The sequence below is a fragment of the Scomber scombrus genome, chromosome 23 (genome assembly GCF_963691925.1).
Source record: "Scomber scombrus chromosome 23, fScoSco1.1, whole genome shotgun sequence".
NCBI classification, from domain to species: Eukaryota; Metazoa; Chordata; class Actinopteri; order Scombriformes; family Scombridae; genus Scomber; species Scomber scombrus.
In genome coordinates, this window is record NC_084992.1 from 10707721 (window position 1) to 10726803 (window position 19083).

General features: G+C 41.5%; 1 protein-coding gene across 2 annotated transcripts in view; it reads left to right on the top strand.

Moving 5' to 3' along the window:
• The window catches only part of rbpjb (recombination signal binding protein for immunoglobulin kappa J region b), a 48427-nt gene that overhangs the window by 22573 nt on the left and 6771 nt on the right, over positions 1–19083 (top strand). For both annotated transcript variants that reach the window (XM_062444342.1, XM_062444343.1), the window contains exons 2-7: positions 6685–6723; positions 14882–14977; positions 17179–17344; positions 17465–17639; positions 18350–18487; positions 18773–18885. In XM_062444342.1, the coding sequence (XP_062300326.1) occupies positions 6685–6723; positions 14882–14977; positions 17179–17344; positions 17465–17639; positions 18350–18487; positions 18773–18885 (727 nt within the window). The remainder of the gene's footprint in view (positions 1–6684; positions 6724–14881; positions 14978–17178; positions 17345–17464; positions 17640–18349; positions 18488–18772; positions 18886–19083) is intronic.

Sequence of the window (19083 nt, forward strand, 5' to 3'; positions counted from 1 at the left end):
TCCCTTAATGCAGTGCTTTTCCCTCTTTAGCTTATGGAGTTGACATTACTGGTAATTCCACTCTTGTGTTAATTGGTGGCCGTTCTATTGGTATCAGAAATATTTACAAGTTATGCAATAATGTTAAAAAAGCTCAAAATGAACGAACATGATCAGATTGCCACTAAATCTTCATTTTCGTTTTGATGCATCTGTATTTGACAGTTTGACTGGAAAACATGAAGGGAAATGGGATGATGTGATGGTCTATATGCAAATATACCCCCCGTTATAAAGTTGACCTTTGACAATAGACATTATTTATTTGTGGTTTAACAGCAGGAATTTAGACAGTTTTGAAGCATATTTTACTCCTAAAATACATGAAGAATAATGATGTGTTATATTGTATGCAATGTTAATGCATTGTTTTTTTTTAATTACACTTATTTATTTATCTTTATTAATATTATTTACTAAATAATTGAGTGAGTTAAGTTTTGGTGGCTTTATTTGGGGGGAAAAAAGCCCCTCTCAGACTTTGTCACCTGTTCTGCTGCTTTGATATCTGATGGGTGTGACTCAGTGATATCCATGTCTCTCTCTCTCTCTTTTTTTTTTATGTGTGTGACCTTAATTCATTCATCTGTGTTTTTTCCTGCCTGAAACCCTTTCGTGACCGTCTGCGTCTCATCACACTAAATCCTGTCCCCGTCGCTTAATTCCTCAGCGGTGTTTTTTGACCATCGGTGATTGACTCTCGCCCTTTTTGTATCCGGCTGAATCAGTGACAGTAAGCAGGAGGTGAGGAGAAGGAAGGAAGGAAGGAAGGATGGAAGAAAGGAGGGAGGAGAAGGGAGAAAAGTGATAACGGATGCAGAGCAAATCAGACCGCGCTCCTCTTCTTACACAGCTTCCTTTTTCCTCCTCCGCTGACCTCCGGCCTGAATTAGCAGCGTCTTTGTTTGTGTCATTAAAGGCTAAAAAACGACTTTTTTAAAATTATACAACAACATTAAAAAGCTTTTGTGCAACTCATGCTGATTTTAATAACTCAGACATTACACATTTTAGTCAATTAAAGAGCGAAATCTCTTTTGATCTTTGATGTCGTCGTTGCAGAGAGTCAAGTAAACTCATACCGGGAAAACCTACAGATGCAGCAGTCAGTGCACCCTCTTCTTTTTGTCTTTGCAGCTCTACCTTTTGTGGTTTCCTGCATTTGAGCTTTTGTTGTTGTAGTGTGTGTATGCGCGTGCATGCGTGCGTTTAGTGTTTAAAGCAAGTTCTTGGAGGTGATAGGAAACGTTGGTGGTTTTTCACAGAAGTCGCAAACCCAAGTCCTCATCACTTTTTGACCGCACTCACCTCTCTTTTTACACTTTGATACCTGACAGTAAGATCTGTCTTTGATATCTTCAATATTTCCATCCACATGTTAAAACATCACTAACACACACTCACAAAACACAACTAATCGTGATTTTTACTCTCTCTTTCTTTCATCTTCCTTTTCTTCGACACACATTCTCCATCTTCCCAAAAATGCACCATCCACCTCTTCTAATCTAACCCCACTCTTTCCCTGCAGTATCCCTTCCTCCTCCATCACTCCCTGTGTGCAGTGGAGAAGGAAGGGGGAGTTGGGAGGGTGAGGTTTAGGAGGAGGGAGGAGAGCCGTCTGGAATCCATTAGCCAGTTTGAGGCATCAGTGTTTCACTGTGGGAACCTTATTGATTGCCCTCCTTTATAATTATTCCACCTCCACTCCCTCCTTCTGCCTCTTGCACCAATCACGCTTTCAATTTCTCTTGCCCTCACCCCCCTCTTCCCCTCTTTTTCTGTCGCTTTTCATTATTTTCATCCCTCTATTTGCGTTTCAGCCAAAAAAAAGAGATCCATTGACACGCTATTTGTGTTTGTCGACGCCGTGTCGGGCAAAGATGTATTGACACGCTTATCAGCAGCGTGCAAAGCTACCACATCCTACACAAGGAGACAATCTGACTCAGTCTTCTCCACACAGTCACCTCCACAAGCTGCAGACATGTACCTCCTCATGAGGAGCGTCTTAAAGGACAGTTTCACCTCTTTTTTTTTGCCTGTATGTACAGTGAAGCAGCTGCTGTAGCGATCGTTTCTAATCTGGCACATTAAGAAATCATCGTCTTTCCAATAAGTGACGGAGGACAAATTCCAGCTCTTGTTCTGTGCAACAACAAAAAAAGAATATTCCCAAAAGTTTATCTGAAGTTCAAGTGAGGCCAAATCAAGTGGCTGCCCTCCAAATGTTTTTTAGTCTTTTTCAGTGTGAAATTCCCTTGTTGTGTTGCTTATCTTTCCACTGCAGCTCAGAAACAGAAACTCTGTCTGGGGGAAACAGAAAGATAGACTGTGGGGGAGTGTGGTTACATATCAGTATTAATATTCACTCCTGTGGCATTTATTAGAGGCTGATTGATTGCTGAACGCTGTGAAGAGGAATTGTACCCCTATTGGTATTTTTAGCAAGCTAAAAGGGGACACATGGGTTTTTTTTTCTTCGTGATTCTAAGTCATTTTTTGTGCTGTCATGATGTCCTACGTCAGTGTTAAAGGAGAGTAATTATACCCACATCACATACAGGTGCAAGGCTATTAGAAAGCAGCGTCAGTGAAGAAAGGTTGTTTAAGTTAAACGTAAGGTCCAACACGTGAAGTGAATGTATGTAAAAATCCTCCCTGAAAGTCAAAAGTCAATCATGCTGCTCTGAATGCTTCCTCAACTTCCCCGCCCAAATGATGTCAGATCATCTGCATGAATACACAAACAGGCGTATGTCCTGTAGCCTTTGCTGCTAGGGTTGTACCACGGGTTGTTCATCCTTGTCCACTTGCATATTTTGCATCGGATTTTGGGTTTTCAGTAAATAACAAGAAAAGAAAAATAAAATAAAATCATGCAACTAGTTTTTGTTTTAAGTAGCCTCTGGAGCTGCTGGACGTCTGCTAACCAATGAAAACAGGAGGCGGGGTCCTTAAAGATACAGGAGCTAAAACTACCTATTTCAAACAGAGGCTGAACTGAGGGGCTGCAAAAAGGACCAGTATAAGATACATAGGCTGTCAATTATGAAAAGATAGTTCAGTATAGCCTCAGAAAAGCAATATAGATCTGGAAATGTCTTCCATACTACACATACTGAGGTGGAAATGAGGTAGCATGTTGAGTAGGGCTGGGTATCAGTACTTAAAAGGTACTGAGTACTGATTTAAGGTATCGACTGAAATAATTTGATACCAAGTTGTATCAAAACATCTCTTTTCAAACGATACCTGCAATTGATCCTTTTTGTACCCAGAGCTAGAAAATATGAATATTTGTATGGGCCAATCAACACAAGCGTTCTTCTATTAATAAATATTTATTTGAAGTTGGCTTTCAAAAAGCATTTGTGTAAAAATCAAATGTAGATGTGGGGGAGTGGTGGTATGTAATTTAATGCTTCTATTTACATGATGGGTATCGAATGAAGTTCTCAATTGGATTTAAGGGTACTTGGATTGGTACTGGTATCATCATTTTGTTGAGTTAGCATGTTAAGGTGCAAACTGGGTTCCCACAAGCATTATGTTGACTTTCCAGTTTTGGACAATGTCAACATACTGTACAACTTCCACCTGAATCCATGAAGCAAAGGTGGCATCTCTGGCAGCTATAAATGTCGGGCTACCCCCGACTAGTTTGTTAGTAACAGTGTGCAGAGCGTAATTTGACAGTATGAAACTGAAAAGACTGTAATTGTTGGCTCGGCATGGCACACTGAACCTACTGAATGATTCATTACAAACACACAGGAGGGAGTTTCCTTTCCTCCTTTTCTAAAACGTTTACGCTTCTTCTCTTCTCTCCAGTCTTTTTGCTCTTGTCTGTGATTCAGATTCGGGCAGCCCCCAGGATTCCCCCCCCCCCCCCCAGGGGCTTTTGTGAGCATTTGTTAGCACTTAATCATTTTTTTTGGACTGTGGCTTATTTACACATAAATGAAACAATGAAATGAAGTAGTTGTGGTTTCTGTGATTATTGTGGGGGAAAAACAGGAACTTATAATTTGAGATAAATTAGGATATTTCACACCTTTCTTCAAAGCAATTTCAGTGCTTTTCTGGCCTGTTCGGGGTCTGTTGCAGATTATTTTTATTACCATTTAATTGACATTTTGTGTATTTCCACAGTCAGAATATCTACCATCATTTCCGACAATGCTCACCCTCGCTTGTAACATGTTAAACACGTCATTGCGGTTTTCTTATGTTTAAAAAATGAAAGAAGCTGACCAGAAAATTGTCATCCTCAGCAGTAATGTGTCACTTAAACATGCAGCACCGGCAGAGAAATCTATGACTAAGAGTTTTCAGGTATGACTCTATCAGGTTACTCATCCGCCAGGCTTCCTGCAGGCTGCATTTGAATTAAAGTCAGCAGTCAGAAGTCTTCGGGGCAGAATGTTACAGGAACTGAAAGTATCTGATGCCATCATGATAGTCGAGTATTAATCCCGAATGAAAAAGTGAAATGAACTTCAACGCGCGCCTTGTCCTCCTACTGGTTTCGGAAGTATGTGACGTATGTCAGGCCTTTGTATTTTTTTTCTCTCTCTTGTTTTTTGGGCACAGTTTAAAGGTTGAACTGTCAAATGGGAGGATTTTTTTATTTTTAAATGAACTTGGCGGAAAGTTGAATTGCACTTCCTGTGTGACAGCCTTGTTAAGAAAACAGCTTAAGCGTTTGTCATTATGATGACGAGTACTCAGACAATTATAGCTCTGTGCTCTCAGTAATGTTGAGGTGTTGGTTATGTCTGTGTACGTGCTGACCTTCTTTTATTTATCACTTTCAGACTTTTTACATGGTACACATTTGCTGTCGGCTTGTACAAAAATATTAAGATCATCATTTTTCTTCGTTTCACTCCTGTTTTAAATAAAGTTAATTTTATTCATGCAGTGGCAAATAACACATACATTTTTTTAATGTATTTATTTAATCCGGCTATTAATTAGTGTCATTTTAACCTATTTTCACTAAAAGTGTAATTTTTTTACACATTTTCTATCATTTTTGTTTTTTATTTTATATATGTTGTCGTTTATTTAGTTTATTATTGTTATTATTATAATTGTAATTATTATTATTGTAATTATTATTACATAAACAAAATAATACATCTCTATTAAGCACATCATTTAATACACATTTTCCAATTCTATTTTGTTTATTGGTCCTTGTATTATTATTATTATTATTATTATTATTTTATTTTTTTTAATTATTATTATTCAATTATAATTTCTTCTCTGTAAAACACTTTGAGCGACATCCCTTGTATAAAAGATGCTCTATAAATAAAGTCCATTATTATTATTATATGGATAAAATAATAATGGATCAATGACGTGATGCAACCCAGTGTCAATTGGTGTAACCAGTATTCTTTGTCATAAAAATCTGATTATATACAGGAAAATAAATGTGAACTAAAATGTGGAGTAAATGTAATCCACTTTAGTTATGCAACACTTTGTTTTTTAACAAGTCTTACATCTTTTGTTAAACTTATTTAGAAAAAAATGATTGTTTATAGGATATGTCCATATTGACAAAATACTTTAAGATTTAAATGTAGAAATGCTCAAAAAAATGTCTTTCCATTTGATGTTTTTGTATAAGTACACTCAAATACACTGTAGGTGAATATTTATCATTCTTTTGTGGTTACACCATTTGACATTTTCAGTATTCAGTTTTACTTTTGGTAAAAAAATGGTGCAAATGTCATTTCAGATGACATAAAAAACAATAATTATTATTATTCTAAAAGTTATTTCATGTCAGCGTTCCCATATGATGAAGCAGTTGGCGACGGCCGTCAAGTAAACTCTCCTTTTTAAACAGGGAGACCTCGAACAGAACCCAGCTCAAATCTGCCTCGACCTTTTTAAAAAAGCACAACACCTGCCGGCTGTTAATCTCAGATAACTGTCGCCTCAGTCTGAGTGGAAATCTGCATCACTGAACTAGAAGCAACATCAGGAAATGATGAAGTCAGATGCACATGCTCTACTTTTACAATACAGGTCACGGTCAAATAGTCACTGTAGTGTCTCTTTGTTTTTATTTTTATTAGGGTTTGACTTTTAATGGATTCAGTATCATGTAGTCAAACAATGAGCTCTCTATCACCACCACATCTATGACCTATTAGATGTTTAAAGCCGTCGGTTGTAAAACCTAGATAACCAAGATAAGTGTGTGCAGTTATTCTCCCTGCTCTGCTGAGTATCTGTGATCTCAAGATGTCCGCAGGTTTCGCCGTCGAGGAATAACAAATGACATCGTTAATGATTAGTTTATTTTTAACAAGAACGGCCGTCTGTGTTGATTCACCCCGTTTAGACATGTTGAAATGACTGAATTCACAAAGTTCAGTGTCTGTGCTTGGGGGAAAAAAAACACCAAAACACACCGACACGTCCCGTTGCTTTTACCTCTGTTTGAGCAGAGAGCCACCACACACACGTCCAAGGCCACAGTGACGAGTTGGTGTGTGTGTGTGTGTGTTTGTGTGTGAGTGCTCCATTGTGTAATGCTGTGTTTACTCTGTGTGTATTTGTGGTTGATAACCAGCCCACTCATGTTTTCTTCTCACTTGGTGTCTTTTGCAGGAAGTTCAGGGAGCGCCCTCAGCCACAGCGCCTAACAAGGTGAGTGTACACACACGCACACACACGCACACACACGCACACATGCACACATGCACTTGCATCATTATCTTCCCAGAAGACCTTGTTTTGTGTGATCATCTGTGTGTGTGTGTGTGTTCCTGTGAGACGTATTTCACATACTGACCCTTTAAAGGAATTTTGATTAGATTTTGAGAAACTTGTAGAATCAGTTGATTATTTTTACTTTTAGAACATAATGTTTATATTAATACCACACATGTTTATTACAGAAATTCATGCTGACATAGAAAAAAACAGTATTTGCCTTTCACCTTGACCCAGATTATTACTTATCTAGTTGTTCACAAGTTGTCCCAAAACACAAAACTATGTGGAAAGTGATGATGATGATGATGATGATGATGAGGGAGGGAAGAAAAAGTTCGCTAAAGCACACATGACCCCGTATGATCTCGGACTAGATTAATGCAACATATGAAATCATAAGCACTCACTGGCAAACAAACAAACAAACAAAGTAACATTAATTGTTATTCAGTTGAGCGACCTCGGGGGGAGGAGGGGGGGGCGATGTAACTCGGTGCCAATTCTCAAACTGGTGATGCAGATGAAGTTAGGAATACATTTGCAGTGACCTCAGAGCGAGTATAGCGATGATCGGCTGCACGTCGTTGCCACAACAACAACTTGTTACTCACCAAACAAAACCAAAACAGCCTGCATAGTTTCAATGTGCAAACACTGTCCATACAGTTGAACCTCGACATCTGCTGTCTGTTGATCTCTGCTGCAATACATCATTTTTATTCAGCTGTTTGTTTTTTTTAAAGTGCATTTTTTAAAGTGCATGTTCAGTCTTTTTTTTTTTTTTTAAGATTTACCCAAAATGTACATAAATTATAGAGAAAAATAAGCTGTAATTCACCTTGAGTGCAGTTTTTAATTTTTTTATTTTAAGTTGCTCTGTGTGTGCTGAGCTGTGCACAGTGTTCAGCACAGTGTGGCAGCGCTGCAAGTTTTTCATTATTCCACTCCTCTTATGTTTGTTCCAAGACATTTTAGAGCAACATTTGGGTGAACACAGAACATTGATGGATGTTGTGGCTTTACTTTTGGAGGTTTGTGTGTGTGTGTTTGTGTGTGTGTTGTTTTTTTTCTTCTTACTTCTTGGGGACCATTTCCTGGTATAAACATTGACCTTGTGGGGACCAAAGTCTGGCCTTAATGAGGCAAAGAGTAATTTCTGAGGTCTGGGTTAAGATTAGCGGTAAGGTGTGAATTGAGGTCAGGCTGTCCACAATGAATGGAAGTCAATGCTGAACAAACGTGTGTGTGTGTGTGTGTACTTGTTTGCTTGTTGTTACTGGGCACCCGTTTTGCCTGTGTGTGCGTGTGCGCTCGTCTCTGCGCGTGGCACTCAGCAGGGAAAATGAGGGGTTGCATATTGCCTGGAACAGCCGAGCATGTTTTTTTTTTTCGGGGCGGGGAAGGGGCCCCAGCACCTTTTGATGTGTCCCCCTCTTCATTCATGTGCTGCCAGTCCGCTGGCTTGCACTGGCCTCTCCATTTGTGTGATGGTTTTCGATGGCTAGAAATATGACAGACTCAAAACAATCTTTACCCAGCAGCCCACGGGCGCAACACAGAGCTCCTCTATTGAGCGCGTCGCCTTGTATCGCAGAACGCTGTCTGCTCTTTGCGTTTGTCTCTGTGAATCTGCCTCCTCATGCCTTCGCATGTTCGCTCACACGCACTTGTGCTTCCCTGCAGCTACAGCAGCCCCATTGGTTTTTTTTGGGGGGGGGGGTTTCTGTCAGGCAGCAGCGCCAGGCAGCTAAAATAGAGCACCGTCCTGCAGTGGCTTTTTAGGGGCAGCTAAAGCTCCGGGTCCTGCAGGGCCGCCCTGTCAGGAAGGCTACTGGACTGGAAATACAATAAATGGCACGCATTGACTGGAAACACGCACACACATGTTGAGACACACATGAACATACAGGCTGGATAAGATGCCCCCTCTGTTTCCTCCCAAAAAACAGAGAGAGGACCCATTCTGCACAATCCATCCATAGAAACGGCCTTTTACTTATGTGTTTTTTTTTTCTTTAAATCTAAATAAAACCTCAACTACCATTCATTTGGCTCAGGCTGCTGTTCGGATGTGTGGATTATTTTTTCTCCTCCAACCTAATCTGTGAGATAAGAAGCTTGTGGTTGGTTAAAATGTGCATTTCCTGTCTCTGTGTCAGCCTGCTCATCAGTTTTCACTCTATATAGATTATAAATATTAGGTTTTTTCCCCTCATGGAGTGTTGATGCTGACAGCTGATGAACAACAATCACTTGCATCGCAACAATAACATCTACTACTATTAGTTTTCATGCTGTTTATTATCTAGTAAAATAATATGAGTTGTTGCAAGATCTTGTTGTGTTAGGCTACCTCCTTTCACTATGTCCTGTCAGTGTTTTTTAGAGGCTCACAGGGGCCTTCAGGAGGTCACACTTGAAGCACCGGGGCAGGCTCTCGTGGTGTGTGTGTGTGTCTAGGCTGCTGCTCCATCCACGACTGGAGAGAACGTTTAAAAAGAAGCTGAAGAGGCCGATTGTTAATGTCTTAACCCGAGCCTGACACCAAGGATATGTATAATCTAGCTTTTGTGAAGCACAAGGGCGCAAACTAATTGCAGTCTGATCATCTTAATTGAGCTATTTCACACGTGTGTATTAGTATGCCCCCTCTAGTGTGTGTGTGAGTGTGTGTGTGTGTGTGTGTGTGTGTGTGTGTGTGTGTGTGTGTGTGTGTGTGTGTGTGTGTGTGTGTGTGTGTGTGTGTGTGTGTGTGTGTGTGTGTGTGTGTGTGTGTGTGTGTGTGTGTGTGTGTGTTTTTTCACAGGGGGGTCTTGTGACAGCCGCGCTCCACCGTAGACGCTGTGGCAGATGTACAGGACAGATGCCTGTCTGCTCTGCTGCATCTGTAGCCTGGCTTAACCTAGCTCCTCTCCACACACGGCTGACCCCGTAGCACCTGCTGTTGAACGCATCTCTTCTTTGTAAATCTGTCTGGCACATTTTTGTCTCACTTTGTTGAGCATTTCCCTTTTTAGGTTTTCTCTGTTATCTTTATCTCGCTCTTTAATCTCTCTCCCCTCTCCTCCTCCTCACCCTACTTCTTCTTCTTCTGCTTCTGCTTTTGCTCTTTTACTCACTGGGGCGTTTTTTACTAGATGCTCTTGAGCAAATAGTCAACAAAAATTCAACCTGCTTTTTAGCTCCAAATTCCTTCTTGTCCTCCACCTTGCTGTGCTTGTTTCTGCCTCTCCTCTCATCCTCTTCCTCACCTTGCATGTTACATATATGGAGGAGAATTAACACCATATAACATTGTCTAGTAGTTTGGTGTTGCAGGTAACCAGTCACCAACTATCTGCATCACAAATCTGCTCGGATTGCAGTGGTAGTTAAACCGTTAGCCTCGCACATTAGGGAAAAAAAGACAAGAAAGTATTGTTGTTTTTTTCTCTTTTTCTCTCTCTGATGCATGGCTGTGTAGTCACTGCTCGTTCCTGGTTGCGTGTGACTTTTTTCATTACATGTGGATGTGGCTTTGTGTGTATGCGTGTGTGTGTCCGTTTCAGTTTAGACTGAAATGCCCATTGCACTCACTTTACTGTCTTTGATGAAATATGATAATGAGGTATTGAGTTTTCCTCTCCCTCCAGGTATATTTGTGTGTGTGTGTGTGTGTGTGTGTGTGTGTGTGTGTGTGTGTGTGTGTGTGTGTGTGTGTGTGTGTGTGTGTGTGTGTGTGTGTGTGTGTGTGTGTGTGTGTGTGTGTGTGTGTGTGTGTGTGTGTGTGTGTGTGTGTGTGTGTGTGTGTGTGTGTGTGTGTGTGTTTTATTAATGCTGTCATTTATTGATTAAAAAGCCTATTTCTATATATTTAGACACCAGCCACCAACCAAATGCTGTTAAAATTAGCTAGTTGCTTCATTTACCAGCAATAAAAATCAACGATAATCTATTGAATGGCTGCTAAACTTTGTACATTCAGTAGCTGTTTAGCTGGTAGATAAAAAGTTTTGCACCCAGTATTGAGATTGTGTGTGTGTGTGTGTGTGTGTGTGTGTGTGTGTGTGTGTGTGTGTGTGTGTGTGTGTGTGTGTGTGTGTGTGTGTGTGTGTGTGTGTGTGTGTGTGTGTGTGTGTGTGTGTGTGTGTGTGTGTGTGTGTGTGTGTGTGTGTGTGTGTGTGTGTGTGTGTACACAGGAAGTTAAACTGTGCACTGGTCACTGTCTGTCTCACTTCTCCTTCCCGTCTTCAGCTCTCAGGAAGACATCTAATCTTTATCTAGTGTGTGTGTGTTTCACTATGAGTAAGAGTGATTACTCCGACCGTCCCCGCTATCCCCTTCAGCATCACCGATCCTTGCCGTTATCACATGTTTTAGACTCACACAGCTTCCTGTGCTTTCTAGAAGGTTACCACAGCGTGTTGCATCATCCTCTTTTATATATATATAAAATACAAAAATTTCAACAGCGTTTTGAACCACTGTGTCCTCATCTTCCTCTTTCGGTCACTCTTGTTTCTTTAAACGTTTCCTCTAATAATCACTTGAAAACCGGCCTCGGTTGTTTCTCTTGCCGCTCGGCTACGACTTGAGCGCACAGCGGCGGTTAACTGTGCATAAATTGCTGGTGAGACAGTGCCGCGCAGTGCAGTGTGTGTCATGTGCCTGGCACAAGTATACAAATATGCCTATGAGTGAATGGGCAATTCTACTTGGATGATGAATGGGCTGCTTTACATATTTTTCCCAGTTTTATTGGTTTAGTTGTTTTGACTATATACATGCTGGTGTCACCGCCATTAAATCCATGCTTAACTCTTGAATTTCTACCTGGATTTTCCCTCCTTTTTTCCCACTGTTTGTCACGTCCGCTTGTATATTTTCTGTCTACTCGGTTCATCTCATACTTGTGGTTTTTATGATTCTCACAGTGAAACCGAGATGCCAAGACTTTTTACGACTTGCACCATTAAGCTGCATCAGATGAAAATATTCCACCCTCCTCCTCCCAAAATTCAGCCCGACATATTTGGGTATCTTTGTAAATCTTGGGTTCCCCACTAGAATTTGATATAAAATTCTGCGGGTTTGAACAATGCTTTGGCTGCACAATACGGCATTTGTAAAGATGGACCCTCCAGTGGGGTTTATTCCGTTTCATTTGATTGTTGCCACATGTGGGGGGGTCGGGGTGGGTGGGGCGTGCGTTTGTTTTTATCTATCCAAAGGTCGTCACTTTAGCGATCGGCCAAGTGGACACCAGCGCTTAAAGACGGCATTGCAAATGACTTACACATAAAGAGTTGAGTGAAAGCTTAATGTTATGGTGAAGCAATTCGGTCTTTGACGGAGGGGTAATGGTCTCTTTCCCCCCCAACCCAGCCGCAGTGGTCTGGAATGGTTTGGTTGAGCGTTGAAACAGGGCCGACCACAGGACAGGGCTGTCTCTCACAACCCGACCCAGCACCGCTGTGAGATGCTTGTGTCATAAAATAACTATGTGACGGCTTATTTGAATATCTGATGACTGTATGAAATGCAGCTCGATCCAACTCAAAGGTTTTTGCGGGTGTTGCGGACATTAGCAAGGTGATATTTGGACTATTCGGAGTATAGTGTGGATTTTTAAAGGCGATACTGAAGAAGAGAAAACAAAATGTGATAACTACAGGTGCAGATATTTGTTTGTTAACATAAAGCCACACTCATCATGTTTAATCATGTTTGTGACCAAGAAATGCAGCGAGCAGCACATTCTCCCGCGGACACACAAGTTAATGGAGACATCAGCTGTCCAATATCATTATCTGGTCCACTCATTCATTACTTTGCTCTATAACAGATGCTAATTAATTTCCTCTACAGCGAGGAGGACATTTGTCAATCGTTGTTTATAAAGATAAGATGAGATAATTTTTTATTAGTCCCACGATGGGGAAATTTATAGACACAAGAATTGTATTGGTGTTGTCAGAATATTGTGATATTGCACAGATTTAAAAGTGAAAAAAGTGTCAGATGCTAGTTTTTTTCTACAATGTGTGAATTTCTGACACTGTATACTCACTGCTGTGGGTTACTGTAAATAGGAAATGATTTTGGGAGCAGCCATTGTTGCATCAAACATACTTTAACCCACTCTTTACTGACATTTCTTGTCATTTAAACACAATTTACACCTGATATTAAAATGCAGGTTGTCAGAATGTAACTTTGTGATCTTATCTGATCGACCCTTTTAACTTGAAAGGTCACGTAGAGCCGTCTGTTCCCTGCCGGCTAAAGCTACAAGTAGAATATCTGCAGCTCACGAAAAGCTAATTTATGAATGAGTGACGTCCGTTGGCGGCGGTTAACTTGACCCTGACACGTCCTCCGGCTCCACCGAGCAGATTTGCATACGAGGGCACACCTGAGAAAAGAGGAGCGCATTTTAAATAATAGGTGTAAATACAGAGGCGCATTGATCACATGTCATGATTCAGATAATACACCCAGATACAGATTACATGTAAATATGAAGCCTTATACATGACATATAGACTGATATATATGTAGCTGATATAATACTACACATACAGACTCTTTATAAGGCTGTGTGTGTGTGTGTGTGTGTGTGTGTGTGTGTGTGTGTGTGTGTGTGTGTGTGTGTGTGTGTGTGTGTGTGTGTGTGTGTGTGTGTGTGTGTGTGTGTGTGTGTGTGTGTGTGTGTGTGTGTGTGTGTGTGTGTGTGTGTGTGTGTGTGTGTGTGTGTGTGTGTGTGTAGCTGAGCACAGGCATCATCTGAAGGGTCCAGTGACTCACGCCCTACAGGCCTCAACTGTGTGTTCGTTTAATCAGAGCTGTGTGTGTGTGTCAAAAGTCTTCCTGGGGTTAGTGTGTGTGTGTCTGACATTGCTAAGTGCATCGTTCACTTAAGCCTCGGAGGAAAGTTGTGTCATTTAATGTAAACAAAAGAAGAAGTTATTGAACCACGAAACGTTTTAATCAGGTTTGGCTCGAGTCGCGTTGCACCTTCCTCTGGCCTGATATAATTTTCTCCATGTGGCGTGTAAACGAGTATCAGATGGCATCGGATCAGATAAATAAGCTTCAAATAGTTGGAATTCAAGGATTGTACCTCCAATTCTTTAAAGTTATGAAGTAGTTTAGGAAATATTGAATAAACAACGGCGTGATTCAGAGCTGCTGAGAGACTCAAATACCGACTTTTATCCTGAGAATTTATTGTCTGGTCTCCGAGGGATGAGAGAAATAAAACATTTCCAGGTCCATTATGAAATGGATAAACCAAAATCCCTCTCAAGCTTCCTCCTCTGTTACCCTCCTCTCTCTCCCCTCGTCCCCTCCTCCCACACACGCACACTGTGAGGGGGCCCCCTTTGCTTTTCATAACAAAGGCCCCGTCTAACCCGAGCGTGCGGCTCAGCATTGCGTGGCAGAGCGGGAAGCCCTCCGAGCGCCCCTGCGTGTCAGGTGTCACCGACATCTGTGCGTGTGCGTGGATCAGGCGAGGGTGCGATCACGTCCGATGCATCTTAATTGTGATCTTTAACCCCCACCGGTCCCAAAATATTCAAAATAAAAGTTGCGGCTGCTGGCTTGTTTGTGTAAAAGAGGTGTGTGAGGCTTTGGGATCGCTGACAGAAGTAATCGGAGCGCAGACCTTGCAACATTTTGACACGATATGAGGAATCCATGCTGGTGAGCTCAGTTCCTATTTTTTTTTTTTTTTTTAAGTTGTTTTTGTTTTTTCAGCTCTGGTTTTCTTTTTCCTTTTTTCTCCTCTCTCTCTCTCTCTCACTTTCTCTCCCTCTCTATGTTCCTTCCCCTCGCTCCTCACGGTCCCTCTGAGCCGGTCATTAACGGTTCAGCTCACCCCCCACCTCAAACAGACCCAGCTGGGGGAGAGAACATAGCTTTTTTGGCTCGCTTTGAGGCTAGCCAGGGGTCACTGCGAGTGTGCTGTATGTGCATGTGTGTATCTGTATGTTCTCAGACTTCACACTTCATACGTTCCCCCTTACATTAAAAAAATAAAATAAACCTGTATCACTTAACCTCATCTGTCGCTAATTAACCTCTATCTCTCTCGTTCCCGTTGCAGAGAAGCGATGAGGAATTACCTGAAGGAGCGAGGTGACCAAACTGTCATGATCCTGCACGCAAAAGTTGCACAGAAATCCTACGGCAATGAGAAAAGGTGAGTGAAACACAAACACACTCTATATTAGGCTTTACTCAGGGTTTGATCATCCCCAGAACTTTTAAGATGATCACAACAGAGACTCATTTGGACCAAAAAGTCGGTTCTTTGTTACCAAATTAGGACTAAAGAGTCAAGACTGTCTGATAAGCATTTCTACACACTGACATATTGTTTAGTACACTGGTTGCAAGCAGCAAAGCCCTAGAGGAAGTTGTCAGCATCACGCCGGCCAATCTCCTTCACTGCGAGGATTTATGGGTAGGTAATGCATGTCACTCAAGGGGATCCGGCCGAGGAGCGAATGGAAAACACACATTCTAGGTTTTTTTGTTTTTTTTTTGTTGTTTTTTTTTTAGCCCTGTGTGCAGTGTGGTTATCTCGCCCTCTCTGACCTCCCGTATCAACAGAGGTCAGAGGAGGAAATTGGCGATGGCCTTAGGCGTGAGGTCAGGTTCAGGTGAAGGCCGCAGAGAGCAGGTGAGATGGCAACATGGGAGTTAAAGCAGATCCAATGGGGAGTGGGGGGGCAACACCAACAACAACAACAGCGCCTCTTTCTTGCCGCGTTGTAATGCGTGTAACAGATCGTCTTCAGTTTAAAGAATGAAGGTGATCGCTTGGCTGTCAAACACACACACACACACACTTTTTCGCAGCACGCTCTCCTCTCCTTGAACTCTCTGACTCGTCTTTTCTTCCTCAAACCCTTCCTGTAACTCTGCTCTCACCTTTCTACCTCTCACTCTCAAAACTTTTTATAGCCTTCTCCAACCCCCTCTCCTCTGAACCTCCCTCCCTCCCCCACTCATTTTGCAACTCTCTCTCTCTTTCTTCAGTTCGCCATCCTCCGCCTGTTTTCTTGGCCGAGGTTGTGGCTCTGCTTGCGATCTCATCAGGCCTATCTCTTGGTAAATCAAGTCGTTTGCAGGCCAACTCAGAGAGCCTGAGCACAACAGGCGAGAGAGAGAGAGAGAGACAGAGAGAGAGAGAGAGAGAAAGAGAGATGTTTTTCTGCCGTTGTGCACTTAAAGTGACACCAGTGGCACACATGTCACATATGCATGCTCGTACAGGTTCAGCTATCTCTACTACTCAATTGTGAGTTGGCCTTAAACGCGAAAACCACCACAGTCTCTGTAACCAGCATACAGCCGGATCACAGATTTGAATGCCTGAATGGGACTTCTGTGCAAGTCCCGGAGGTATTTCTGCCGTCACAGTCACTTCGCATACACACACACACACACAGTCAAGTTTCTGGTACTGCCAGTGTTGCAACATTTTTTTTTTTTTGGTTTTCTTCAGTGGTGTACATAGAGCATGTGTCTCGTCTTGCACCTCTGATTACTCCCGCCTGTATCATAACAAGGGAGCCCGAAGAAGTGGGTGCGAGGAGAAATCGAATGTGCTCGTCTCCCTTCTTTTCTAGCTGCCTCTTTTCTGTCTGTGCTTTTTATAGGAGGTGAAAGTAGACAAACACCCACAGAGACAGACACTGGTGGTGTTGCGAAATAGGTCGTTTTCCAGTTCCACACTGACGCAAATCAATTTATTTGAAGTGCTCAGTTGATTTCACATTTGAAAAGGCCATTAGTCGTCTTTTCTTGTGGGTTTTTTTCCCCCTCTCTTGACTTTAAAAAGAAAGTATACTATAGGGGAAGTATGTAATCCTGTAATGTAGAAGAAGCTTTTTAAATGAAACTATTATTATATTTCTGTTAGCAGAACTGTTTGATGCTGGACTGATCATGATAACTTCTGCAAAATGAAGCCTGACAACCTTAAGATAGAGGCTTTAGTGTGTGTATATATATATAACAATATGTTGATTAGAGTTTCTGACAGTGTTGTTGAAATTTGGTGCAGGACTGCCCTCTTCTGGTCTAAATGAAAAGATGCACAGGTCCTTCAAAATTGTCTTTTCAAGTCTATCATTTCTTGGTCAACGCTGTTATGTTATGTTAAAAAATAATGTAGAAATTAATCTTAAAGCCATCAGTTTTTTCTTTTTTAGTGAGGTAGTGGGGTTATAAATATTTATATATACTTAAATTCATTTAGCAGACACTTTTGTTCAAAGAGCTCCACTTAATCACCTGCTGACATTAAACTATTTAAGCAATTCTTTCTAAATCCGAGTAGAGAATTTCAGGATTTGAGCCTAAATAGTCAGGGATGTTTTTGCGTGTGTGCAGGTTCTTCTGCCCCCCTCCCTGCGTCTACCTGATGGGCAGCGGCTGGAAGAAAAAGAAGGAACAGATGGAGCGGGACGGCTGCTCCGAGCAGGAGTCCCAGCCCTGTGCCTTCATCGGCATCGGCAACAGCGACCAAGAAATGCAACAGCTTAACTTAGAGGGAAAGGTGAGTACGAAACACAAACATAAAGTTACAACAGTTACACACCTTGTCAAAATGTCAACTCTACCTGGAATTGTTCAGTTGTGCCCAAAAAGTAATAATTTTCTTCTTTCCCATCACCAGAATTATTGCACAGCCAAAACCTTGTACATATCCGACTCCGACAAGAGAAAGCACTTCATGTTGTCCGTCAAGATGTTCTACGGTAACAGCGCTGACATCGGTGTCTTCCTCAGCAAGAGGATCAAAGTCATCTCCAAGCCCTCCAAAAAGAAACAGTCGCTCAAAAACGCTGACTGTGAGTTTGTGCTTATGTTTTACAAACATGTTGCTCCACTAGTCCGATACTGCAAGTCCTTCTGGTCTGTACTATCTTGAGACAGTTGAACACACCATCCTGGTTTTTTAGTCAATCAACTGCATCGAAGTATAGGTTTAATAGGTGTTAAAATACGGATTTATGTGAGTTTTGGCAAAAAGTTTTGGCAAAAATAGCAACACAGATGCCATACCCGAAAAGGAATAAAAATAAAGGGGATAAAGAGGAAAGATATACAGAATAGAAAAAGAATGATATAGAAACAATAACCTACTGATTAAAAATGTATGCTCATTTCAATGTTTAAAATGTCCTTTTTTCCTAGTCTTTCAAATTTTGCTCTATTTAATTCACTCTTTTTTAAATGTATTCTTATTTCTGTGCATTCATTCTATCATTTTCGTACTTTTATATGTCTGGTTTTATTTAATTTAAGTGATGAAATGTTTTAATCTAGATTTTCCTGTGTGAAGCACTTTGTTTTGACCTGTGCTGCATGAATACTTTTATCAGTACCATTTATGGCCACCAGAGGGCAGTGTAGCTTTATTTTAGATCACCATCAGTGGATCACCTGTAGTTTACTCAGCACCTCCTCTGCTAAGATTTGTTTTATGGCTTTGCTTCAGCACGTCATGTTTTGAGGGGGGTCATTATGTAATCGTGTGCGTTTGTTTGTTTGTCCACAGTGTGCATCGCATCAGGGACCAAGGTGGCACTGTTCAACCGGCTGCGGTCCCAAACAGTCAGCACACGCTATCTACATGTGGAGGGCGGCAACTTTCACGCCAGCTCCCAGCAGTGGGGCGCCTTCTACATCCACCTGTGTAAGTCTGACTGATTATAATTCACCCAAAAGTGTCATGAAAACACAAAGACTGTACAAAAACATACATTCAAGAGAGATTCAGGACAATCTGATGTGATTCGACTGCTTCACTCCTGTGTGCCTCTTTCTGCTCGTTGCAAATGTGATTAAACAGCTGATTCATGACAGACAAAGAAAGTGATTGATCGATGTGGGTTTGACTGTGCAGGAAAACAAAAATGAGGCCTGTGGGGGGCTGGCTGCGGCGCTGACTTTCTTTTCTCGTTTTCATGTGTGTTTCCAGTGGATGACGAGGAGTCAGAGGGAGAAGAGTTCACTGTGAGAGACGGTTACATCCACTACGGTCAGACAGTCAAGCTGGTTTGCTCCGTCACCGGCATGGCTCTGCCCAGACTGGTAATAGACACATTATAATGTTTGAGCCTAAGGTTAAACACAAATAGAAACTTTAATGAAGCCATCAGACTATTAAATATTATATAATCATTACAAATAGGAACGTAGCATAAGGTAACACACAGGGACCTTTATTTATACAATTGCACAATCCTTCATTCTCCTCTGATTTTCTTCCAAATCATGTCTTTCTTTGCT